Here is a 26,209-nt window from a genome sequence, read left to right as displayed (position 1 = left end):
ATATCTAGGATTTGGGGTGGGACCCAAGAACCACCTTTCACCCCATTGGGGGCAGTATTGCCCCTGTTGAGAATGCATGCCTACTCCAGTATGAAAATAAAGTGGGCAAGGAAAAAGAGGGATTACAATTAAAATGATCGATTTGATTCTTTGACAGAGACATAGGAAAACACATGGCTGTGAAAAATATTTCCGCAACACTGTGCATTAATGTGGACTTACCCAAATGGGGGTGCCCGAAATGCCTAGGCAGAATTTGCAAGGCCGACAAGCCTTCGGAGAGGTGGCGGTCTTTCATGGGAGATTAGAGCCCTCTGCTGGCCAGTTCGGGAACATCGCCTGGTAAATTAGCGTAGCCTATTCACTCGCCTGCTATTTTTCCAATATCCGTAAGGTGTCGTTGTTGAGCTCCAGGTTGGGGGTTGAGGTTTCGTTAAGGTTTTTATTTTTGTTTTTTGTTTTTTTTTAAAGGTTTTATTTATTTATGACAGAGAGAGATAACGAGAGAGGGAACACAAGCACGGGGGATCTGGGAAGGGAGAAGCCGGGAGCCCGATATGGGGCTCGATCCCAAGACCCTGGGATCATAAACCTGAGCCAAAGGCAGATACTTAATGATTGAGTCCCCCGGGTGCCCCAAGTTTTACTAAGGTTTAATGACAGAGTCAGAATTTAATGACAGAGTCAGAGACAGAAGTAGTAAGGAGGCAAACCTGGAATTAAAAGTCAGGTTTGGGGCACCTGGGTGGCTCAGTGGGTTGGGCCTCTGCCTTCGGCTCAGGTCAGGATCTCAGAGTCCTGGAATTGAGCCCCACATTGGGCTCTCTGCTCAGCGGGGGACCCTGCTTCCCCCTCCCTCTGCCTCCCTCTCTGCCTGTTTGTGATCTCTCTCACTGTCAAATAAATAAATAAAATCTTAAAAAAAAGAATAAAATATTAAAGTCAGGTTTGTCTGAATCCAAAGCCCATACTCTCTTCCTCTGGAGGTCAAGGTTCCTCTCTCCGTATACACATGGCTAATTGCTGCAGCATCATTTGTCCAAAAGTCTACTCTTCCTCCATTGCTTTTGCACGTTTGTAAGAAAAGTCAGTTGGTCATATTTGTATGAGTCTATCTCTGGGTTCTCCATTCTCATGCATTGTTCCATTGATCTGTGTGTCCATCCATTCACCAAAGCCACACCGTCTCAATTATTGTAGCTTTATCATAAACTTCCAGTAGACTGAGCCCCATTTTGTTCTCTTCCGAAATTGTTTTAGCTATTCTAGTTCCTTTTTCTTCCCTATCATCTTCTGAATGATCTTGCCTATATCTACCAATGATACAGGACAAAACTCCTGCTGGGGTCTTGATAGAAACTGCATTAAACCTATGTATCGGAATGGGGAGAATTGACATCTTTCCTGTGCTGAGTTTTCCAACCCATGAACAAGGCATGTTTATCCATTTCTTTAGATCATCTTTTTTTTTTTTAAGACTTTTATTTATTTATTTGACTGAGAGAGAGAGAGTAAGCACAAGCATGGGGAGGGGCAGAGGAAGAGGGAGAAGCAAACTCCCCACTGAGCAGTGAGCCCGATGTGAGTCCATCCCAGGGCGCTGGGATCATGACCTGAGCCCAAGGCAGATGCTTAATGGACTGAGTCACACAGGAGCCCCTAGATCATCTTTGATTAGCATTAGGTAATTTTCAGCTTGCAAGTTCTGCATGTGTTTTGTTAGATTTACATCTAACCATAGGCTTTTTTGGGAGCAATTTAAAATGGTATTGTATTTAAAATTTTGGTGCCCGTGCTCATTGTTGGCATATTGAAATACAATTGAATTTTGTATGTTTACCTTGTTTCTTATGACCTTGTTGAACTCACTTACTATATCTAGGAAGGTTTCTTTCCTTTACTTTTCTTGAAGATTCATTAGACAACCCTATCATCTGCAAATAAGGACAATTCTATTTCTTCTTTTCTGATTTGTGTTTTTAAATTTCCTTTTATTGCCTTTTTTTTTTAGAATTAGTTTTTATTTTATTTTATTTTTGGAGCCCAATGCAAGGCTTGAATCACAACCCTGAAATCAAGATCTGAGCTGAGATCAAGAGTTGAATTCCTAACTGAGCCATCCAGGCATCACTCAGAATTGGTTTATTTTTTTTTTAATTTTTAAATTTTTTTAGAATTGGTTTATTTAATCTAAATTGTCAAATTTATGGGTATAAAGCTGATCATAGATTTCCCTGTTAATCATTTTGATGTCTGTGGAGTCTGACATGATACTGGATTTCATTACTGATATTGGTAATTTGTGTCTTTTTCTATACCAATTTTTCTAGAAGCTTGTCAATTTTATTGATCTTTTTAAAGAACCAACTCTTATCTTTATTGATTTTTTTCCTGTTGTTTTCTGTTTTTAATGCCATTGGTATCCCCTTTTATCTATATTATTTCTTCCTTCTGCTTGCTTTGGATTTATTTTGTTCTTTTTCTAGATTCTTGAGTCATGAGCTTAGATTATGTTTTCTAAATTTTTTAAAAAGCTTTATTTATTTAAGTAATCTCTACACCCAATGTGGGCTCTAACTCATGAGCCCAACATCAAGTCTCATGCCCCTCTGATGACTGAGCCACCCAGGAGCCCCATACCAAATCAATTAAAACCCACACTTGGACTTTAACCATCTTTGAATTCTCAGAGCACTCAGTCAAATAAAATGCCCTCAAGTGACCCCAGGAGACAAATGATGAATTAAAATTTACTCCTGCCTTCTAGTCCTTTGATTTCTTGGTGTTTCTTTGGAGTTTGAGGCCAAGTTGAATTTCTGTAGCTTCAAGATGGCTCATGGGCTCTCCAGCCTGCTATTTTTCTTAGTGGACCTGGTTTGAGTTTGCTAGAAGCCAGGTTTGGGATTCTACGGGCCAGTCGGTGCCATTAGAAACAGATATTGGTTACTGGGGTGGAGTCTCCCATCTAAAATGACTGTGCTTAGGGCCCAGATACTGACTCCACATAAATACACTAGCTTTTGTGTGTTAGGAGGAGACTCCAGGAATAAAAATCCAACAAGGCGACACACACTGAAAGCTCTGGGAAGAGGTAGGAGGGCTCCAGACAGGGAGCTGGGTGAGAAGGAATCCTCCTGTTCAAAGTATTCAAAATTTGTAGCCGTACCTCAGAAGAGACTGTCAGAACTGGGTGACAATGGAAGGCTTGATGCAACTTCTGGAGATGTGTCCTGAGCCGCGGGGACTGGCAGGAACCAGATTCCACCAGAGAAGGACTATTCCTGGGTGTCCACAAGGTAGGTAGGAGAGTGACCTCAGGCTCAGCTGAGTTCTTTTTTTTAAGAATCTTCAAGGTCCATGCTGTCTTCATTCTCCACTTTCTCTTCAGGTCAATGCCGTTGGCCTCTAAGGATGTGCTGATTGCTCTGTAAATTGACATCCAAAGTTCCGAATGATCATACTGGAAAAACATGATAGCTGTTATGGACTGTTCGTATCCCTCTAAGATTCACATCTTGAAATTCTAGTCCCCCAGATGTGGTGGTATTAGGAGGCGGAGCCTTTGAGAAGTGATTGGGTCACAAGGGTAGAGCTCTCATTAATGGGATTAGTGCCCCTAAAAGACACCCCACAGAGCTCGTCCATCCCTCCCACCCCACAAGGACACGGTGCACAAGGAAGTGAGCCCTCACCAGATACTGCCATGATCTCGGACTTCTCAGCCATCAGCACTGTGAGAAATAAATTTCTGTTGGTTCTTAGATCTGCAATCTATGGTAGTATCACAGCAGCCCAAATGGACTAAGCCAATGATAATTGTCTAAATCTGCTCTTTGTTTTAAAGATTAATAAAACTGGGCTGGAGGCAATGTCAAGATTAGAAGTCTCTCAGTGCCCTGTTCATCATTCCAAATAAAGTCAAAACAAGCTTCTTAAAAAGTTTCTTACTAGAAATGAAAACCAAGGGAGGACCCTCAATCAGAAAGATACAGGTGCTTGGAAGCCCATTCCCTCCTCTGCTCTTTCCAGAGCTTCCTGTGGAACCTCAAATCAGGAAGGGTTAAAATCATTAGTTTAAGACAGAAAAGGAGCATAACCTGAACATATATTCGTATCAGTGGCTATTTCCCTATGAGATCATTTTTGACGAGAGGCTGAAGAACCTCATGTTTAAGAGCACAGTTGGGTTAAATGATATAATCACAGGACTTAACAGTGGGTACTTATGCTTTAATGGAGGAATGTAAAAAGAATAGAAAAGATATATATATCTATATTTATAAATATCTATCAATATGTATCCATCTTTCATCTGTCTATCCATTCATCCATGTATCATCTTTTGCCCAGTCTCTTAAATTTCTTTTTCTTTTTTTTCCTTTTTTTTTTTTTTTTTTTTTAGAGAGAGAGGGAGGGAGAATCTTAAGCAGACTTTATGCCCAGCATGGAGCCTGACACAGGGCTCAATTCCCCAACCCTGAGATCATGACCTGAGCCAAAATCAAAAGTTGGATGCTTAACCGACTGAGCCACCCAGGTGTACCCCCAATCCTTTAAATTTCAAGCTTCCTTTGTCATATATACATACATATACATATATATATGTATATATATATCTTAAACCACACATAGATGGTATTTAAACCATTGAACCACTACCGTTTTTGATGTGTGAATTCAACTTGTTCATGTTTGTGAGAACGTTTATTACTTTTTCATTTTTATTTATATTTACTATTAAAGTACTTCGATTTTGTTTCTTTTTCACTTGCTATACTTTTTCTATCTTGGTCAATGCTCACTTTATTATTTTTAAAAAGTTAGGATTAATTTTACGAGGGAGCAAAAGGAGAAATACAATAAGGGAAATCAAGATGGTGAGTTGCAAAGAGGAGATGGGTAGACTCTTGAAAATACCATTATGGAAATTTTGGATCCAGAAAAATAGATGAATGAAAAAACTTAACTATGATCTTTATGCCAAAACTTCGTTTTTGCTAACATTCTAATGCAATTATCCTAAAGCCTGTTTCTTGAAAATTAATCTATAAACAGAAATAGCCATTTAGACATATATATGATATAAAATATTAAAAGCAATACCTGTATACTCATGAGTCATTTGAGAAACATGCATCTCTCTCTCTCTCTGTAAATATAAGTCCCTCTTTCCTCCGCAGATGTAACTGCTATCCTAGATTTTGTTAATCTTCCACTTGCTTTCCCTTGTTCTTTGACAGCTAACATGTATGTTTCTATGTCTATTTATACACAAAGATATATATATATATATATATATATATATATATATATATATGTATCTCTTCAAACAATGTACTGCTGATTTCTTTGTTTTCTAAACTTTTGGAAATGCAGTTACATGATATCTATATATTTTTTCATTTACCATTAAGGTATAATAATCTTGAAGTGTTTAACTCATTAATTCATTTTCATTGCTGTACCTTATTTCCCTGGTCTGACCATAACCAACATTTATTAATCTAGTCTATTTTTTTTAAGATTTTATTTATTTATCTGACAGGCAGAGATCACAAGTAGGCAGAGAAGTGGGCAGAGAGAGAGAGAGAGAGAGAGAGAGGAAGAAGCAGGCTCCCTGCTGAGCAGAGAGCCAATTCGGGGCTTGATCTCAGGACCCTGGGATCCTGACCTGAGCCGAAGGCAGAGGCCTTAACCCACTGAGCCACCCAGGTGCCCCAATCTAGTCTATTGTTAATGGACATTTTTTACTTCCCACTTTTGTAAATCATACTGTAAGACTTATTGCCTTGTTGTCTCGAACATTCTGGTATATATCTGTGGGTGCGCACACACACGAGAGTTTCTCCAGGGCTGTGTTTTTTTTGTGCCGGAGCCCTTGGCATTGTGGTTGAGCCTCTTCTTGTCCTTTTACTGACCCATTGCAGGACATTTGGTGTCTTTGGCTTTCCCACACACTAACCGCAGACAACACCCTGTCACAGTGAAAACCAAACCATCCCAGTATTTCCAAACACCCTTTAGGATGCCCAGTTGAGAACTATTGCTTTAGGGTATGTATCCAGAAGTGGGACTGTTGGGTCACAGGTTATGGGACTGTTCAGTTTTCACTCAGTCTACGTACACCATATTGTCGACATTCAGAGACAGTGGTGGATTGGATCACAAATCCAACATACACATAATTCATGTTATATGGCATGCTCACATACCGTATGCCCATATATAGTTCAATACACCTCAGAAAGTCTTCACATATATATCTAATGCTATTGTATCAATGACTTAAAGTATTCCTGCTTTTATAAAAGGTACACATTTCACAGTCTATTAACAGAACATTTTCTGTTATCCTTTCTCTAATAAATTGGGCATCACATCCCAAATATGACTTCTACTTAAACAACATTTTCACAAGAACATTTTTTTCCATTTCTCAGTTGTTTTTTCTTTTTTTTTAATTTATTTTATTTTATTTTTTATAAACATATAATATATTTTTATCCCCAGGGGTACAGGTCTGTGAATCGCCAGGTTTACACACTTCACAGCACTCACCATAGCACATACCCTCCCCAATGTCCATAATCCCCCCCCAACCCCCCTCCCCCCATTAACCCTCAGTTTGTTTCGTGAGATTAAGAGTCACTTACAGTTTGTCTCCCTCCCAATCCCATCTTGTTTCATTTACTCTTCTCCTACCCCCTTAACCCACCATGTTGCATCTCCTCTCCCTCATATCAGGGAGATCATATGATAGTTGTCTTTCTCCGATTGACTTATTTCGCTAAGCATGATACCCTCTAGTTCCATCCACGTCGTCGCAAATGACAAGATTTCATTTCTTTTGATGGCTGCATAGTATTCCATTGTGTATATATACCACATCTTCTTTATCCATTCGTCTGTTGATGGACATCTAGGTTCTTTCCATAGTTTGGCTATTGTAGACATTGCTGCTATAAACATTCGGGTGCACGTGCCCCTTCGGTCACAAGAACATTTTTATCCATATTCCTTAAAGTGATAAATTTCCCCTCCATATCTTTGAATACTTGCTGAAAGCTTTCACATGTTCCAAGCATTCATAAGGTTTCACTCCTATATTCATCCTCTAGTTCCAATAAGTTATAACCGATTGATGAAGACTTTCCTATGTGTGTTGACATCTTAGCCTTTTGGCCCTGTGATTTGGCTGATCTTTACTGAAACTGATTTGTGGATGCAGGTTTCTGCTTATGGGCAACATGGATGGGAGTTTTCTTCTTGTGTGTTTTTCTTTGATGTTTGGTGAGGGCTGACCTCTGGCTGAAGGTTTTCCTACATTCATTACACTCATAGGGTTTTTCCCCTGTGTGAATTCTTTGATGTTTTGTGAGGGCTGATTTTTCATAGAAGGTTTTCCCACATTCAGGACATTTGTAGGGTTTCTCTCCTGTATGAGTTCTCTGATGCACAACAAGGTTGGATTTCACACAGAAAGATCTCCAGCATTCATTGCATTTGTAGGGTTTCTCTCCCGTGTGGGTCCTTTGATGTTGAGTAAGGTTGGATTTCACACAGAAGGTTTTCCCACATTCATTACATTGATATGGTTTCTCTCCTGTGTGAGTTCTCTGATGCACTGTGAGGGCTGACTTCTGGCAGAAGGACTTCCCACATTCATTACATTCGTACGGTTTTTCTCCTGTGTGAGTTCTCTGATGTTCGGTGAGGTTGGATTTCACAAAGAAGGACTTCCCACACTCATTACACTCATAGGGTTTTTTCCCCGTGTGTGTGCTCTGATGTTGAGTAAGCTCTGTTTTCTTATGAAAGCTTTTCCCACATTTATTACAGTTGTAGGCTTTCTTTCTGTGGTGAGCTCTCTGATTTTGAGTGTGGAGTGACTTCTTATTTAAAGCCCTCCCACTTTTGTGACACTCAGCAGTTTTCTTCCCTGGGTGCATTCTCTGATGTCGAGCAAGTTTTAACTTCTCACACTTACCATCTTTAAAGCTTCTCTCTCTTGTGTTAATTCTCTGATTTTGAGTGAGGTGTGACTCCGTTATGGCTCTCTCACTATCATGACACTTGCTCTGTTTTTCTGCTGTGTGAGTTCTCTGGTGTTGAGGAAAGCATGGCTTTTCATGGGAGGATTGTCCATATTTATCACATTCATAGATTTTCTCTCCTATGTCAGTTATCTCACTTTGAGTGTGGTATGACTTCTGCAAGGTGTCCTCACTTTCATTACACTCATCAGGTGTTCCTCCTCTGTACTCTCTCTGCTGTTGAGTAAGGTTTGACTTCTTGCTAAAGGATCTCCCCAGTTTATTACAATCATAGTGTTTCTCTCGTATGTGAACTCTCTGATGTACACGTGTTGACTTCATGCATAAGGGTTTCCTATTTTTACTGGATTCATGTAGTTTCCTTTCCTTAGGGGTTCTCAGATAAGCACTGAGCTTTAATTTTTGGGTGAAGGCTTGTCTGTATTCATTACCTTCAGAGGGTTTCTCTCCTTTTTGAGCTCTCTTATGTGTAACAAAGGCAGTCTTTTTGTGAAAGGCTTTCCCACAATTATTATATTCAAGAACGTTCTCCAAAACAGAATTCTTCTGATGTTTACAAAAGTCCTCATTATGTCTGTGGGATTTCTTCTTGTGATCATTTTCACAGGGCTTGTTCCCTATATGAGTTTTCTCATGCATAGTATCAAGGAATCCACTTCCATTCATATCATTAGGCTTTTTTCTTACATGGTTTCCATTACTAACAATTAATTCTGAAACACTTGTTCTAGATGAGTCACATTTATGGGATCGTTTTCTTGAGGGTACTGGGTTTGTGGCCATATTAAATGTTTCTCCCCAGGTCTTATTTCTCTCCTTAACCAATATTCTGTTGTTGAAGAATAAAGCTTGCTTTGAATATTTATCTTCCTCTTCTTGGCTTCTTTCTTTCACATTATTGGTTTTCTGGACTTCTAGAAATATGGGAAATTGACATACATTATAAATCTTAACACATTTTTAAGAAATGGCATTGTACACAAGTGGCCTATATGGAGTGGGTTCTTGGGTTTCTAGACACAGTATTCTGGGATGAAAGAAGTCCTGAGCAAATATTTATTCTATTCTTTTGGTTTGGTAACGTGAAAACAAAGACAAAAAACACATATTGTAGTAGAAAACAAAAGGAGAGGAAGCTGAAAATTAACACAAATGGCTTTGGTTTGTTACAAATAAGATGTCAAGATGGATAGAGGGTTTGAAATAAGACATAAGGAATGGTTAGCTAAGTAAAAAGGATGTCAGGAAAACAACACCCAAGGATGGAAGATTTTCAAAGGATGGGCAAAGACAAAGGACACTGAGGAGGGAGACAAGGAAGACTAGAAGGTAATAAGAGAAGTATCAGAGTCAAGATCAGGCTGACAGCAGCTCAGACTAGAACCATATCCTCCTCTCCCCCATACTTTACCACCTGCAATGAAGTCCTTACTCTGCTCTCCATGTTCCCAAACTCTTCCTCCTCCTTCCCACTCTGTACACCAACTCCCAACTGAACTTAAGAAATCACTAATTTCCTGGGGTCTAAGGGTCCATTCCTATAGTTCATCCCCATCTCTTCATAGAGCTGTGATACGGTAAAACACTGTCCAAAGAGAGTGTTAAAACATAAGAGAGAACAAGCCATGCTTGCAACAGGACCTGGTTCACCTCTGTATTCTGGTTGTTGGTGTTTTCATTCGATCTCTCAGGATTGATCAACAATTATCTGTCCTGACTGACACCCTCTACATCTCCCTCTTTCAATCTGATTATTTACTTGGCCAACTGATTGTGTCCTCTCACAATACTAATGTTTAATTCTACCTTCATATCATGTTTTCTTCCTCTCTGATTTTTTTTTTCTGTGAAAACTCAAGCAGCTGGCTATTCAATTTGGTCCAAGGACTTTTATTAATCTTTGTCTTAAAATTTCTTTTAGCTCTGTGTGATTATTACTATCCTTTGCTATTCTCATTTTAGCAAAGAACAGCAATTATATCCTTAAAAATATGTGACTTTTCTGTAGCAGATAAAACAAACAGAAACCCATATGCCAACTAGTAAAATTTGATAGTGGATTTTTATACCTAGAGTTTACCCTAGGTTCTTATACCTAAGTTCACAGCACATGTTCAATGATCAGCCCACAAGTCTAAAGTATTGTCAGATGTATCGGATCAGGGTACTTAATTCTGTAAATTTAATTCTGTAAATTGGACATTTCTAGCCACATATCCACTCTTATGTTCTTCACTTCACATATTCTGTCCTTAGCTCTACTCAGAACCTACACATCCTTCAGGGCAATGCTACTGTCCCATTGCTCTTTCTTTCTTTCTTTCTTTCTTTTTTTAAAATAATCTCATTACTTCAAGTTCCATTTGTGGCAAAGTTTGCAAGTAAATACTACCTGTACAATGTGTTCTGACACCTTTTTCCACAGCTGGTTTGTGTGATGTTTACCTTCTCCTTCTACTTCCATGACCAAGCCTGATTTTCATTACTTTTGGTTGTAATCCACATTTTAATTAACTAACTAATTAATTAATTTTTAAAGTAGGCTCCACATGGGACCCGAACTCACGACTCTGAGATCAAGACTGGAACTGAGATCGAGAGTTAGACACCTGACCAACGGAGCCACCCAGGAGCCCCATTCCACTTTCTAAGTTTGGGATTTCAGCTGCCTCCCACCACTAGTGAAAATGGAATTGACATTTTGTTTTTATTTTCCCTGTGGCCTCTGAATAATATGCAGGAAAAGAAGAGGCAATGCTGAGTTTACAGGTGCATCTGCATATTGGAATTCACTCCTTCCTTCTCAAAATGCCTTGTTCATGGGACTTCTGGGACATCACTGTCTTCTGGTTCCCTTCCTACCATACTGGGTGCTTCTGCTCATTCTTACTTGAGATCTGCTAGAGTCACGTGCCTTCTTGACCTCCAGACCTAGCGTGCACAGGTACAGCCCTTGATCTCCCCTCTCACCTAATGCCTCATTCAGAGCAGAAGTCAGTCTCACCAGGCCCATAACGCTTTGCTCCAGCTAACTCTCTGACATCAGCCGCTACTTTTTTTTGAACCACCTTTGGTCCCATTGACTCCTCGATGTTCCCTGATTACACCAAGCACACTGCCATCTCAGAGACTTCATACCGGCTGCTCCCTCGATCTGGAAATCTCTCAGATAATCTGTGGCTCATGCCATCCTTCCATTCAAAACTCTATTCCACTCTTCCTGCACTGTTCCTTTCCAAAACCAGCACTCCCTATCGGTTCTTCTACCCTACATCTGACTTTAATTTTTCATACTGGTGATCACTACCAGACATATTACTTTTTTTTTTTTTTCTAGTTGCCAATTTTTTTTTTTTTTTTGCTAAATCTGCCAATTTGCTAATTCGATCTACTGATAGGATTAGAGACTTTGTACCCCCTTTGCTTAGAATGGGACCGGTGCATATCAGGTCCCTAATAAATATTTGTTGAATGTAAGAATGCACCAATAACTGCACAATGACAGCGTGTTTGGCACAGGAGGAAAGGTGAACAATGGTCGTTACCCAACAGAGAAAAACAGAAATAATAGTCTAGGATGAGGAAAGGAGCAATCGGATTCTACAAAAACCAGCCCAACCTCTCTAGGCATCAAAGTCGAACAGAACACAAAGGACACTTACATCTGAGGGTGCTGCTTGGAGGTCTGATATCTAAGGTAGGGAGGTCATCTGTCTTTAGTCAAAAGGCTCTAAAATGAACTGGCCACTTGGGGTCCAGTTCCTCCCAGTTGCCTTCTCTCCACCACTGTGAACTCACCTGGGTGGCTCGGACTTGGGAGTTCTCTCTTTGGTACCCATGGCTCTTCTCCTTGCTCCAGCTTGAGTATCAGCTCAGGTGTGGTGACACAGTGCCCTGTTAAGGGGAAATGACATGGGGCTCGGCAAAGCCACTTAAAGGTCAGACCCTTTGAAGAATCAGAAGGGAGAAACTTTGGAAGCTGTACAGTGATGGGGCTTTTTGCCAGGAGGGTGAGAATGTAACAGACTTTCAAGTTCCCTAAAAGGGTCTTTGAATCCAAAATCTCAAGCCTGAAACTCATTACTCCCTATATGATTTGGGGGCTAAGACGGGAAGGGCATGCTGTGGGTACTTGCATGGGAAGCTGTGCTTACCCAGGGACACCAGCTGCCTGTAGTTCTCCAGCATCACCTCCCTGTACAGGAGCCTCTGGGCAGGGTCCAGCAGCTGCCACTCCTTCTGGGTGAAGTCCACAGATATATCCTCGAACGACACCGAGCCCTGTAACAGTCCAGTCCTGCTCACTGGAAGGTGCTCAAGACCCGATGGCACGGGAAATCCGTATGGAAATAAATATCTACTGTGTTCATTTTGGGGGGGGAATGGGGGAAAGGGGCAGAGGGAGAGAGAGAATCTTATTTTTTCTAAGATTTTATTTAACAGAGAGAGAGAGAGAGAGAGAAGGAGAGCACAAGGAGGGGGAGCAGCAGGCAGAGGGAGAGGGAGAAGCAGGCTCCCTACTGAGCAGAGAGCCCGACGTGGGACTCAATCCCAGTATCCTGGGTTCGAGACCCGAGCCAAAGGTAGATGCTTAACCGACTGAGCCACCCAGGTGCCCCTACTGTGCTCATTGTTAAGAATTTACCAGAACATGTTATAAAGGATGGCAACCATGTAACTTCCTTTATGTTATACTTTGTGGGAGAAACAGAAATCATAATAGAAATGCTCTGCCTCTGTATTTATTTATTAATTCATAAAATAATGAAAATTTGAGTCCCTCCATATGTTTAAACGATCCTAGTTGTAAGGACGCTAAGACGAAGGAGACACTGGGCCTGTTTTTTAAGTTGTTCACAGACCAACAAGGAGACTTTCTACAAAGCACATACATGCCCAGTAATAAATTACATAATAATAAATAACGACACACATTAAGTTAAGGGAGTTGCAAGGAGTGCACGGTGATGGAATAAGGTTGGGGGCTTCGATGAGACTCAGAGCAGAAGAGGTAGTCAGTGGTCAGACAAGGAAAAATTTTGGAATTTCTCCTGGAGACCAGTGGCCTCCAAATATCGAGTCACCCCATCAACAGAAGTTCCTAAGCATCCCTCCGCTCATTAACTTCTAAAGGATACATGTCTAGGACTCTCCAGCTAGCCACCAAAAGTAAAGTTTCCTTTCTTAATTTTTTCTAGATACAAAAGAAACATGAAAGAGCATTCTAGAACTTTCTTTACATACCACACACTACTTGATGGTCAACTGCAGTTCTCTGGGGTGGACACCTGGCTTTGGAGATGACTTCCATGGAAATGGGGACATATACCTAAGTGACATGATCAGATTTAGATTTTTTTTTTATAAACATATAATATATTTTTATCCCCAGGGGTACAGGTCTGTGAATCGCCAGGTTTACACACTTCATAGCACTCACCATAGCACATACCCTCCCCAATGTCCATAACCCCACCACCCCCTCCCAACCCCCCTCCCCCCATCAACCCTCAGTTTGTTTTGTGAGATTAAGAGTCACTTATGGTTTGTCTCCCTCCCAATCCCATCTTGTTTCATTTACTCTTCTCCTACCCCCTTAACCCCCCATGTTGCATCTCCTCTCCCTCATATCAGGGAGATCATATGATAGTTGTCTTTCTCCGATTGACTTATTTCGCTAAGCATGATACCCTCTAGTTCCATCCACGTCGTCGCAAATGGCAAGATTTCATTTCTTTTGATGGCTGCATAGTATTCCATTGTGTATATATACCACATCTTCTTTATCCATTCGTCTGTTGATGGACATCTAGGTTCTTTCCATAGTTTGGCTATTGTAGACATTGCTGCTATAAACATTCGGGTGCACGTGCCCCTTCGGATCACTACGTTTGTATCTTTAGGGTAAATACCCAGCAGTGCAATTGCTGGGTCATAGGGTAGTTCTATTTTCAACATTTTGAGGAACCTCCATGCTGTTTTCCAGAGTGGTTGCACCAGCTTGCATTCCCACCAACAGTGTAGGAGGGTTCCCCTTTCTCCGCATCCTCGCCAGCATCTGTCATTTCCTGACTTGTTAATTTTAGCCATTCTGACTGGTGTGAGGTGGTATCTCATTGTGGTTTTGATTTGTATTTCCCTGATGCCGAGTGATGTGGAGCACTTTTTCATGTGTCTGTTGGCCATCTGGATGTCTTCTTTGCAGAAATGTCTGTTCATGTCCTCTGCCCATTTCTTGATTGGATTATTTGTTCTTTGGGTGTTGAGTTTGCTAAGTTCTTTATAGATTTTGGACACTAGCCCTTTATCTGATATGTCATTTGCAAATATATTCTCCCATTCTGTCAGTTGTCTTTTGGTTTTGTTAACTGTTTCCTTTGCCAGATTTAGATTTTGAAAGCAATTCCCTAGCAGCAGACTGGGAGAGGGTTTTAAAGGAGCAGTTCTCAATCAACATGATCTTGCCTGCCTGGGGGGCATTTGGTGATGTCCAAAGACCTTTGTGGTTGTCCCAATGGAGGAAAGGGTGCTTCTGGCATCTAGTGGCTGGGGTCCAGAGATGCTTTGGGACAGCCTGTGATGCCCAGGACAGCCTCTACAACGAAGAATTATCTGGCCCCAAATACTGACTGTGTTGAGTTTGAGAAAGCCAGGGTACGGTTTTTCAGGGAAGGGAAGGGAAGTCAAGTCAGAGAGGAAGGTAATAACCATAATCAGAGAAGATTGTAATGTCGTAACAGGGGCATTTAGATGTGGAGCTGATTCTAAATGGTATTTGTCATCAATTGGTTAGGGCAAGAGGGGCAACAGAATAGTACTCCGGGGCTGGTACTCTGGGGCTAGTACTCCGGGGTTATCTCCAAGAGCAGCTGGGTCAAGGTTGGTGCCCTACACCGAGACTGACAAGCCAGGAGGAAGACTAGGTCGGGCAGGAGAGAGGGTGGGGGGGGGGGGGAAATCTTGGACATCTGTGACACACACAGGTGGGAAGTTCCAGGTGACAGATGGATATAAGGTCTTGGGGCTCAGGAGAGAGGTCAAGGATTAAGATACATTTTGGAAATCAGGAGTATCTCGGTGGTAGCCGAAGCCATCTGAGTGGGGAACCTGCCCACAAAGAACAGGAGACAGAAGATTCGGAGCCTGCTGGGAAGGAGGAGGGAGAGAAGACCTTGGGGAAGCGGGAATTGGCAGATGTATCTGTCCATGGAGAGCAGAGCAGGTCCGTGGCGGTGCTCACGAGGAAAACGTCGAAGGAATGACGCGATCCTCGGGAGCCACCGGTGGTGACAATTTCAAGAATAAGAAAGGCTCCTAACTCGACATGATGGGCTGGGCACACACATTTATCTCTTGGGCCTCCAAACCATAGCAGGGAGAGACATACATAAAAACACCACTACGGGATCGGGGCAGCGGAGTACAGGGAAAGGGGGCTGTCAGGAAGGGACAAATGCTGAGGGGTTTCTGTAAGTTACAGAGGAGGAGGCAGATTCTGGAGGCCACGTGCTCATCCCCTACCACAAACCCAGAAGGTGCACGAATCTCAGGTTCTGTTCAGAGCCCGGCAGGACCGTCCAGGTCAGCGGCAGCTGTGCGGGGAGACCCAGAAGAGCGAGTGGGCCTTTGAGGACTCCCACGCTCCTGGCTCACTCTTACCGCCCCCAGAGGGGTTGGCGAAGGGTCAACACTCAGAAGAACCTTCCCTATAAAAATCAGGGCAACCGCCTCCAGGAGTCTGCATGAACTTTGCAACCGGAGAGAGAAGCAAAGTGCTACGCTGAGTACCCTGAGCGGTCCCAGCTTTGCTTTTAGGGCAACGCTAGGGAAACAGACAGCTCTGCCATCAGGTAAGGCACTGCCGGCTCTGGCAGGGGGAAAGGAAGGTCCCCCTGAGCTCTGCCCTGCTCTGTACAACCTACAGAGAGGCCCGTCTGGACACATCTCCCACCAATCCCTGGAAAAGCCCCCAGGTCTGTCCTTCCATTCCAGGGAAGAGCCTGCCAAGGAAACAGGCCTCTGTGCCACCAAGTGAACACAGCAGCAGCTACCTGGACCGATCTTATGATGACGTTTTTGTTTTTCCATTTACAACAGGAAACTAAAAAGGGCCCAGACTCTGCTGGTGGAAAAACAAACAATTGGAAAAATGAGCATCAAGAAAAACTGCGTAACAAAGTATGATTTTATGACAAATACAAACAATAAAATAAATCGCAATAAACAATAAAAAACAAATATAAATAACAGTGTTATTTTTACATAAATAAAACCCAACAGCCTAAAAAGATAAGTACCAAGACTATGAAGTCTATGAAGACAGAATTAACTTAGATGTTGAAGACAATAATTTTTAAGACTTCCAATTGGTGTCCCCAGATTGGTGTCAGAATCTTACTTCCATAAAGTGAGAGAAGTTGGCTCTGCAGAAAGGCAAAGGACCCAGATAGAATATGCTCGGTGGTTGACTTAGGAAAAGAGAAAAATCTAAAACCTAAAACCCTCCAAAGAAGGCGTTGAAAATCACATGACTTGTGTAACTAAAAATGAGCAGATCTCTTAACACACAGAGCAAAAGAAAATGGAAAATGGAAAAGAGGACAGAAAAGCAAAGGAGGAACAGCCGGACCATAGCAGGGAGCTACTGACCGCCTCCTGGGAGCTCTGGGTGGTGTGAACTGAGAGGAGGCAGGGAGGGAAATAATCTCAGAAAATCACAGCAAGTGTCCTGGGGCATGAGGTTTCGTGGGCAGGAACACCTTCATCAGGTACCTAGCAGGCATCTGGGCAGATGTGGCCTGCTGACATAGCTCAAAGCCCGGGAGAAAGAAAAACTTTGCCAGAAGAAAGAATAAAACTGGGGTGAGAAGCAAATTGGCCCATGACTTCTCCTCAGTCACACAAACAGGAGATTGTATTTTCTCCTCACACCCTCTCAGGAGCGCACACCCCAACGCTACAGCTGGTCAGTCCTGTCACGGGGCGGAATAAAGGTACTTCTGGACACTCGGACTCAGAAGGCCTAAAATTGTCCAGAGGCCTCCAACGGAAGTCAGCAGTCAGAGAAGGAACGCAACCGGAGGACAGAGTGGTGAACAGACAAGAGCAGGAAGAATGGTTCCTGGTGAAGCTGGCCAAGGGAGGACTTACAGACCATTCGAGGGAAGAGGCAGAGGGTAACTCAACAGGAAACTTCAAAAAATATTTACAAACTGTATGTAGGCAACATTTTTAACATTTTTGGACAAAGAGACATATTGTGGGCATGAAACCTGAGAATTCTTGAAACTTGGGAAGAGGAACTGTTACTGTGAATGATGGGGAAACTGAGGCAGGTTGTGCCGGTCCAGCAACAGGCCATTTTGAACGACCTAGTAAAATCAGCCCCTGAAAAGACAGAGAATGACTGATCCTCTGGATCAGGAATCTGGATCAGGAATCTGGATCATGAGGAATGCTCATGGGAGCAGAGGACACCTGAAACCCTCTTTCTACCGAAGTACAGTCCCAGCTCTAGGAAATAAAAACACAGGGCACCCAGGGAAACACAAATAGGTTTTTAGTATATGTCCCATGCCAGCTATACTTTCTGTGCCCTGTGTCTTATCTGGCAATGCCATGCCTAAGAGATGTCCCATCCCAAGTTCTTGGACAGGCTGGAACAGAAGCAGATGGTATCTTACTCCCAAAAATGGATAGAAAGCTTGTAGTGGACTTGGACTCAAGGACTCAAAGACAAATTTGACCTATCTGGTCAAATTTCTTTTACTTATTCATTTATGTTTTAGTACCCTCTACACCCAATGTAGGACTCGAACTTATGACCCCAATATCAAAGTCACATGCTCTACTGACTGAGTCAGCCAGTCACCCCTTGCCTGGCCGAATTTCTAATGATGTATCCATAGAATCACTCCAACTACAATCACCTAAATTTGTTATTTATACTTTCAGTAAAAAGGGTGTAATAAAAGTCCCTACCTCATAATGCTGTTGTAATTAAGCCAGGCAAGGAATTTAACAGTGACTGGAATGTGACAAGCAACCCTAAGTTGTAGATAACATTATGATGCTTTATCTTCAGACTTGGGACAGCAAAAAAAAAACAAAAACAAAAACAAAAAAACCCCCAGAAAATGTATATTAGAATTGAAATAATTTTTGTTCAAGTAGCTAGAAGGTGTGATGCAATTGTTAATAAAGAATTCAAAAAATAGGGGTGCCCGGGTGGCTCAGTGGGTTAAGCCTCTGCCTTCCGCTCAGGTCATGATCCCAGGGTCCTGGGATGGAGCCCTGCATTGGGCTTTCTGCTCAGCAGGGAGCCTGCTCCCCCCCACCCCGCCTCTCTGCCTACTTGTAATCTCTGTCAAATCAATAAATAGAATCTTTTTAAAAAATTAAAAAATAAAATTTATTATGTAAAGAGAAAGTGGGAAAAGAAGCACTTAAAATGTTTCCATGGAACTTGAGATAAAGGAGTGTATCTTATTTAGATGGTACCATGGGTGAAAACAATCCCTGATGTCGAAAGAAAAATACGTTCACATATGTGTCCCACACATCAAAGGTAATCAATAATACAATACAAATCACATGTAGACCTTCAAAACCACCAGAAGAAGAAAAAAGGAAAGTCAGACGACATCCCAGGAAAAAAAGTCAAAAAGTGAAAGAAAAAAAAAAAAAAGAACAATTGATAAGAAAGCAGGGTCACTAAAAAATGTGAAGTCACTCTTAGATTCCATTGAAAAAGTTGAGTAAGAAGTAAATGACTCACCTGGGATGTGTTCATCTCCTGCTCTGGGGAAAGTTTCCAGAACTGTGAGGCCAGAGCTGGAGGAAGGGAAAGGAGCAGAGCAACCATGAGAAACAGGGTCTGTCCTGAAGGTCTTCAGAGCCCTTGCCTAGAAATCCACACATGATAGCTGATGGCCAGCCACACAGTGGCAGGATGTGTCTGACCCTTCAATGGGGCAGGTGTAACTGTGGGTATTTAAGAGAAGCATGCTTTTCATTGGGGAAAGTATATATTCTTTTTTTTTTTAATAAATATTTTATTTGTTTATTTGACAGAAAAAGAGCAGGAGAGAACAAGCAGGGGAAGTGGCAGAGGGAGAGGGAGAAGCAGGCTCCCCACTGAGCAGGGAGCAAGATGTGGGGCTCGATCCCAGGACTGCGATCCTGAAGGCAGTCGCTTAACCAACTGAGCCACCCAGGTGCCCCTAAATATTCTTATCTTATTGGTTTCTTACAATTAACAGCTTTCTTTGGTTTAATAACAGACATATAAAACAAGCCAAAGTTCAACTAAGAAGGAGTCGGTTAAACAAATCTTAGCATAGCAAAGATGGCATGCCATGGCTTTGGCCATTATTAAACAGGTTACATTTTAAGTTTTTGTGTCTGGGATTTATTATTTGTTTAAGTTTGTTTGCTTATTTATTTAAGTACTCTCTACATGCAATGTGGGGCTCGAACTCATGACCCTGAGATCAAGAGTCCCACGCTCTTCCGACTGAGCCAGCTGGGCATTCCCGGGATTTCCTTTAAAATGATCTAGTCATGAAAGGTGGAAGGTAAAATGTGTATATGTGTGGGTTAGGGGTGGGTACAGATGAAACAAGATGGGCATAGCTTGATAATGGCTGAAGCTGTGACAAGTATTATGGGAGTCATTATGTTATTTTCTTTACTATTCTATGTTTTGAATATTTTCATCAGAAAAAAAAATGTAAAAAATGACCCAACAAACAAAAACCTCATGGAGATCTGCTCACTTACTTTCCAACACACACACACATATTTAAATTTTTTTAATTTATCTGCACCTCCACCATGGGGCTGGAACCTATAACTCTGAGATCGAGTGCTGGTGCCAGCCAGGCGCCCCTCCTTAGATTTTTAACTCCATCAAGTTAAAAGATCAGTAGGAACCTCTAACAGGATAGGTGTGCTTCAGGGAAGTCTATTTTATTTAAATGGATTTATTCTCCTTTGGTTTCAGTGTCTCTAAGGGATTTTTTAAATTAAGAAACTTGTTTCGAGGGGCGCCTGGGTGGCTTAGTCCTTAAGTGTCTGCCCTCGGCTCAGGTCATGATCCTAAGGTCCTGGGATTGAGCCCCACGCACGGGGCTCCCTGCTCAGTGGGAAGCCTGCTTCTCCCTCTTCCACTCCCCTTGCTCGTGTTCCCTTTCTCACAGTCTCTCTCTGTCAAGTAAATGGATGAAATTTAAAAAAAAAGAAGAAGAAAGAAACAAACTTGTTTTTGACTTAATTGAGCCACAGTGAACAGAACAGGGGCTTGGGAGTCAGGGGGGTCCCAGTGGTTCCTTAGGTTCTGGGACTAACAAATAATGCGAACCGAGATTATGCTGATATTAAGGACACTGACAATACTTGGATGGTACTTACTATGTAATGGGCACTGTTGTAAATGCTTTACATATGTTACCTCTTTATTCCTTAAAATAAAGCAAGGTGTAGGTAGTACTACTCCCAGGTTATAGATGAGGAAAGAAAGAAGTGAAAATAATATAGCAGAGCCGGGCTTTGAACCCTGGCAGTCTGGCTCCAGAAACCTTGTATTTAACTGTATGCTAATGACTCCTTCAGACCCAATACTGTTCACTTTTAAAATGAGACAGGGTTACATAACCCCTGAAGACCCTTGGCATATGCCTACAAAGACAGGAATGAGGCGGGGGTGGGTAGCATAGTCCTAAATTCCCCACGAGGAGATGGCTGTGTGGAATCCTGGGACAGGGGTTTCAGGGAGAATAAAAAGCGTGGGAGGAGTTTGGGGAGGAGTGGTGATCGTGTCTCCCTGGCCATCCTCCCAGACCACAGCCTCATCCACTGTCCATAGCTCGGCTCCCCTCTCTCTTTTGAAAGTTGGCTCCCACTTTCACTGACAGGCAGCTCTGACAACCTCTGCTGCGGTGATGTGATCAGAAATCGCTTCTGAGCAAGCAAAGATAGAACCTCCTTGTTTCTGGGGTCTGTGCCCCCAGCTGTGGTGGGCTGTGTCTGAGCAGGTGGGGGTCTCCCAGGTGGGTGTCCTGCTCGCAGCGGCCCTGCCTTCTTTCCTTCCAAGAGCTGTGGGGTCCAAGGAAATGTGAACCTGGCTGGAGGGGTGAATTCAAATCACTGGAATCTGCACCCCAGGTCCCAGCTGTCCTGGGACTTCAACGTCTGCAACCATGACCAACCAACAGACCAACAGACCACAGACCGCTGGAGTTCGCAGAGCAGTTCCCAGCAGCATCTGCACCAGTCAGGAGCTTGATAGAGTTGCAAATGTGGAGCCCCCCTCCCAAACCTATCAAACCCTGATGGGTGGGGACTAGCCAGCTCTGGGGTTTTAACAAGCTTATTTGAGAACAACTGTCAGAAAAATCTGGTTTGGGAGTCTATAAACTGGGGAGGCCACCGGGCAGATGCACAACAAAGAAAGCCTAGAGAAGCCTTCATGGTGGAGTAACCCGAGGGCTCTGAACCGATGTCAAGAAATCTCCATGAACTCTAGAGAAGACTCAGCTTGGTACACTCCAGGTTTTTTGCTCGTGCCTCTGGGATGGGCCCCTCTGCTAAGCGTTGGGAAGGGTGTGCTGCGGGACAAAACCCAACACCGGACTGGGATAAAAAACTGCTTGAGTGGCGCCTGGGCGGCTCTGTTGGTTAGGCAACTGCCTTCAGCTCAGGTCATGATCCCAGAGTCCTGGGATCGAGTCCCACATCGGGCTCCCTGCTCCACGAGGAGTCTGCTTCTCCCTCTGACCTTCTCCTCTCTCATGCTCTCTCTCACTGTCTCTCTGTCAAATGAATAAAAATCTTTAAAACAAACAAACAAACAAACAAACAAAAACTGCTTGAGGTGTGTATGCCCCTTCAATTACTGACCATGACCCTTCACCTCCAGAGTCCCGGTTTTCTTCTTGGTTAAAATGGGATTAATACCCATTTTACTGGGTGTGTGTGGGGTGTCTTTGGAAATAAACAATATTCTCAACGAAAAGAACAATGAAAATTTCCCAGGTCCTTAGTGAATGCCAGGACCTGCGCTGAATGTTTTACAGGTGTTACCTTAGTCAATCCTCAGAACAACCTAGAGACGGGTTTGAGGAATAAGTTCATTTTACAGATGGGGAAACTGAGTCTTAGAGGCTCATCATTTTGCCTACGGAGACTCAGTGGCGGAGCTGGAATTTAACCTCGTCGGAGTTCAAACTCAGGCTCTTATACCAGCCTGCTACAATGCAGACCCCCCCCACCTGCCCGCAGCTTGCAGGCATAGAATGAGCACGACAAGCCTTCACTCTCATCCCCGCCGCTGTCGTGGGTTTGACTCGCTAACGAACGGTCGACGGGGCACACGCAAATTCGAGGAGCTCCTGGAAACAGTTCTTTGACATTCAGATGCCTTTTCTCAGCGCACTTTATTCGGACCGAGAAACCCGTGCCCTTAATCTTTCGTGGAACCTGTGGGTTTGCAGCCAGGCTGCTCAGTCTCTGGCTTTCTTTAGGGTCCTCCGCCCCCCAGGGGTTCGCTCAAGTTTTTGCTTCCACCATGTGTGGGCACAAACCTATCCCGCTCCGTGCAAAGCAACCCTCCGAGGTCCCTACCTGTAGTGCACATCCTTCCCGCAGGACTCGGTCACCGAGCGGCGCGCCGACCCCGAGGCTCGGCGATTACCTGCGGTGCGAAGCCGGAGACAAGGGAGCGGGCGAACAATGAGGAGGAACTGCACATGCGCAGAAGGAGCTGCAAGGGACAGGTTCCCTCGGCTCTCCTCCCGGTAATCCATCAAATTCGGGACTCCGTTTCCCATAAGTCTCCGCGCCCCCTTTCTTAGGGAACGTCGGAAGAGTCCCTGCCTTATCTGGTGAATCGTGTTATTTGTCCAAAATCATCTTTACTTCTGTTTGGAGCCCTACTTCCTCCATGACCCCTAGATTAGGAATCTGAACCCGGTTCCACGGGTTCCTAAAACCAGGGTCCCTTCAGACTCAAAGCTACCTTGAGAAGGAAAGGTAGATATCAATCGCACACGTGAAAACGTATAATTTTAATAAAGCCCAGCGATATAGTAAAAGATTGATGCCCACCACCAGCCAGTTTTCTCCCAGGAATGCAAACATCACCTCCACTCAAACACTGGATTTCAAAAGTACCACTAAAATTGTAGATAAAACAGCAGATACACAAAAATCAAAGGAAGATCAGACCAAGGACAGCCCTCATAATATCCCCTCCCTGATATGACCCAATTAAGTGATGCATTTGTTAAAACAGGAACCTAAAGTTTTATTTTATTTTGATATTTTCATTAAACACATGGTTAATCATTTTCTGATCCTTCCCACTTTTTTTATTTTGAAAAACTTCAAGCTTACAGAAAGGCTGCTGGCATGGCTCATTCTGCATGAACACCTGGAAACAATTAATGTAGATTTACCATTTGTTAATATTTTGCCATAGATGCAATTCTCCATTTCTCTCTCCATGTCTTCTCATCTTCCTCACCATTTGAGAGTAAGCTGCAGACATGAGAGGTCATCCCTAGAAGTTCAGTGTGCATCTCCCAAGAACAAGGGCATTCTTTTATGTAACTACTACACAATGATCAAATCCAAGAAATCCAATACTGAAATATTATCTAATATATAAACCATATATTCAAATTTCACCCATTGTCTCAATAGTAGCCTCTATAACATTTTTTTTTTCCTCCTGATCCAGGATCCGATTCAAAATCATTCATTAGACCCAGTTGTCACACCGTTTAGAGTCCTTTAACCTCACTCCTTAGGCTTTATGCCTTTCACGGCAGTGGTTGTTCTGAAGAGGACAGAGCAATTGTTCTGAAGAATGTTCCTTCATTTGGGTTTGTTTGTTTCCTCACAGATTCAGGCTATCATATTTCTTGGCAGAAATTCTACATAGGAATGTTATATTCTTCTCAGTCAATCACATCAGATCAGTTTATATGTGTGATGTTAGTTTGTCCCATTTTTGGTACTATTACCTTTGATCCCATGATTAAGATTGATGTGCAGGTCGATATAATTTTTTTTAAAGATTTTATTTATTTATTTGACAGAGATCACAAGTAGACAGAGAGACAGGCGGTGGGGGGGGAGGGGAAGCAGGCTCCCCGCTGAGCAGAAAGCCCAACACGGGGCTCCATCCCAGGACTCCGAGATCACAACAGGAGCCAAAGGGAGTAGCTTAACCCACTGGGCCACCCAGGCGCCCCTCAATATACTCTTATATCAATTGTTTCTCTTGTGCCACATAAGAATGAGAGTAACAGAAAGTGAGTTCCAGTGACAGTATCATTGAGTGTCTAGGACTAGGTTAACAAGAATTTAGCTACACTGTGGTAAGCACAGCATAATGTACCAACAAGTAGGCAGAGAGAGGAGGAAGCAGTCTCCCCGCTGAGCAGAGAGCCCTATGTGGGGCTCGATCCCAGGACCCTAGGATCATGACCTGAGCCGAAGGCAGAGGCTTTAACCCACTGAGCCACCCAGGCGCCCCCACATGCTGCATTTTAAAGACATATTGTTGTCCTAGATGGGAAAACTCAACATTCTTTAAAAAAAATCCAATTAAAGTATCAATAACTTGAGTGACGTGATTTCTTTCTTCCCTCCCTCCCTTCTTCCTTCCTTCCTTTTGCTTTATTGTACTTAACAGAACACATCTAAATTTCATCTGGAAAAGACAAACAAACCCTAGCAAAAAAGCCGATACTTAAAAAAACTGGAGTATTCAAAACGTTGTCTACTCCTTCAAAGAACAGGTACCCAAGAGCTCATAAGAATTTGGAGCACGATAAAGGTGGGATTTCCAAGCAGGGCACTGTGGGAGGAGGAGAGAAATGAGGCAGTCAAGAAATCATGTTCAGAATCTAGGGGATGTGGGAGGAGAGGGCAAGCTTATGTCTCCAGCACAGACACATTATAATGCATAAATTTCATACTGACTCTTGATTTAACATTTGAACAGTAAGCCACCAAGTACCTAGAGAAAATATAAGAGAATTTTCTCATTTAAACTCTGGGCAGGGATGGTAAGCTGTCAAACCATAAAAGAAATGACTGCTGAATTTTGCTCTAGAAAAATTTAAAACCTTACTTTCAGAAAAAAAAAATCAAGTAAACACATACTTGGACAATATATTTGTTAAATATATGAAACAAATGGTTTATTGACTTCATTTAATTATCTCTTACACATTTATAAGAAGATCACACTACCATAAAAATGATCGATGGATAGGAGGGGGAAAGTAATAAAAGGGAAAATGCAAATGGGGAATAAATATGTGGAAACCGCTGATAAACTACAAATAAAAAATGCAAATGTTTAAATACATTTTTTGGCCCTTACAGCTGGCAAAGATTATAAAGAAAAATGATAACTAGCATGGGCATAAGTTTGGGAAAATGTTCATTCTCATAAATTTCTATTTGGAATGTAATTTATAAAACCATTTGGAGGCCACTCCGCACCAAGATTTAAAGGAGCATGTACTTACTTAAAGATAGCAATTTTTTTTTTAATGTAGTAATTCTATTGTTAGAAAACAACCTAATTAATAATTGTCTGAAGATACATGTAGAAGTACATTTCTTACAATTTATGTTAAGGGCACCACGTTGTCAAAAATCTAAATCTTAAAAAACCAGAAAACCAGAAAAAAAAAAAAGAGCTTGTAGGCATCCATAAGGTGGGGAATATATCAGTAACCATGTAAGATTATAATGCAGAGATATATTGACTGACATGGGGAGAGTTTACAATTATTTATTTATTTATTTATTTATTTAGTAAAGATTTTGTTTATTTATGTATTTGACAGACAGATCACAAGTAGGCAGAGAGGCAGGCAGAGAGAGAGGAGGAAGCAGGCTCCCCGCTGAGCAGACAGCCCTGGGATCATGACCTGAGCCCAAGGCAGAGGCTTTAACCCACTGAGCCACCCAAGTGCCCCTATTTTATTTATTTATTACAATATTTTTAAAAATAAAATACTTTTTACACAAAAAGATAAGGTATTGATTTTTTTTTTTTTTTTTTTTTTTTACTAAAAATCACAAATGTCTTCTAAGGGTATAAAAACAAATGTAAAAACCAAATCCAGGGATAA

At 42.3% G+C, this 26,209-nt stretch overlaps 1 protein-coding gene across 1 annotated transcript; it reads right to left on the bottom strand.

The window, feature by feature from the left end:
* Positions 1-7,202: 7,202 nt before the first annotated feature.
* LOC111141783 (zinc finger protein 334) lies at positions 7,203-18,882 on the bottom strand. Its single transcript, XM_022494592.1, has 4 exons — positions 18,832-18,882; positions 12,209-12,335; positions 11,853-11,948; positions 7,203-8,968 (listed from the first exon to the last, which is right to left on the bottom strand). Exons 1-4 carry the CDS (start codon positions 18,844-18,846, stop codon positions 7,203-7,205), a joined length of 2,004 nt encoding a protein of 667 aa, XP_022350300.1. The 5' UTR covers positions 18,847-18,882.
* Positions 18,883-26,209: the final 7,327 nt, after the last annotated feature.

Source organism: Enhydra lutris, unplaced genomic scaffold (assembly GCF_002288905.1).
Source record: "Enhydra lutris kenyoni isolate GAN:26980312 unplaced genomic scaffold, ASM228890v2 scaffoldscaffold6, whole genome shotgun sequence".
NCBI lineage: Eukaryota > Metazoa > Chordata > Mammalia > Carnivora > Mustelidae > Enhydra > Enhydra lutris.
This window is presented reverse-complemented; position numbering and strand designations above follow the sequence as displayed.

What these genes read in the sequence shown, in the direction of transcription:
- LOC111141783 (XM_022494592.1), bottom strand. An exon ending in CAGGCAGCTGGTGTCCCTGG is followed by an intron (nt 11,949 to 12,208) that starts GTAAGCACAGCT and finishes TCCCCTTAACAG; the next exon opens with GGCACTGTGTCACCACACCT. An exon ending in CCCAAGTCCGAGCCACCCAG is followed by an intron (nt 8,969 to 11,852) that starts GTGAGTTCACAG and finishes CCATATTTCTAG; the next exon opens with AAGTCCAGAAAACCAATAAT.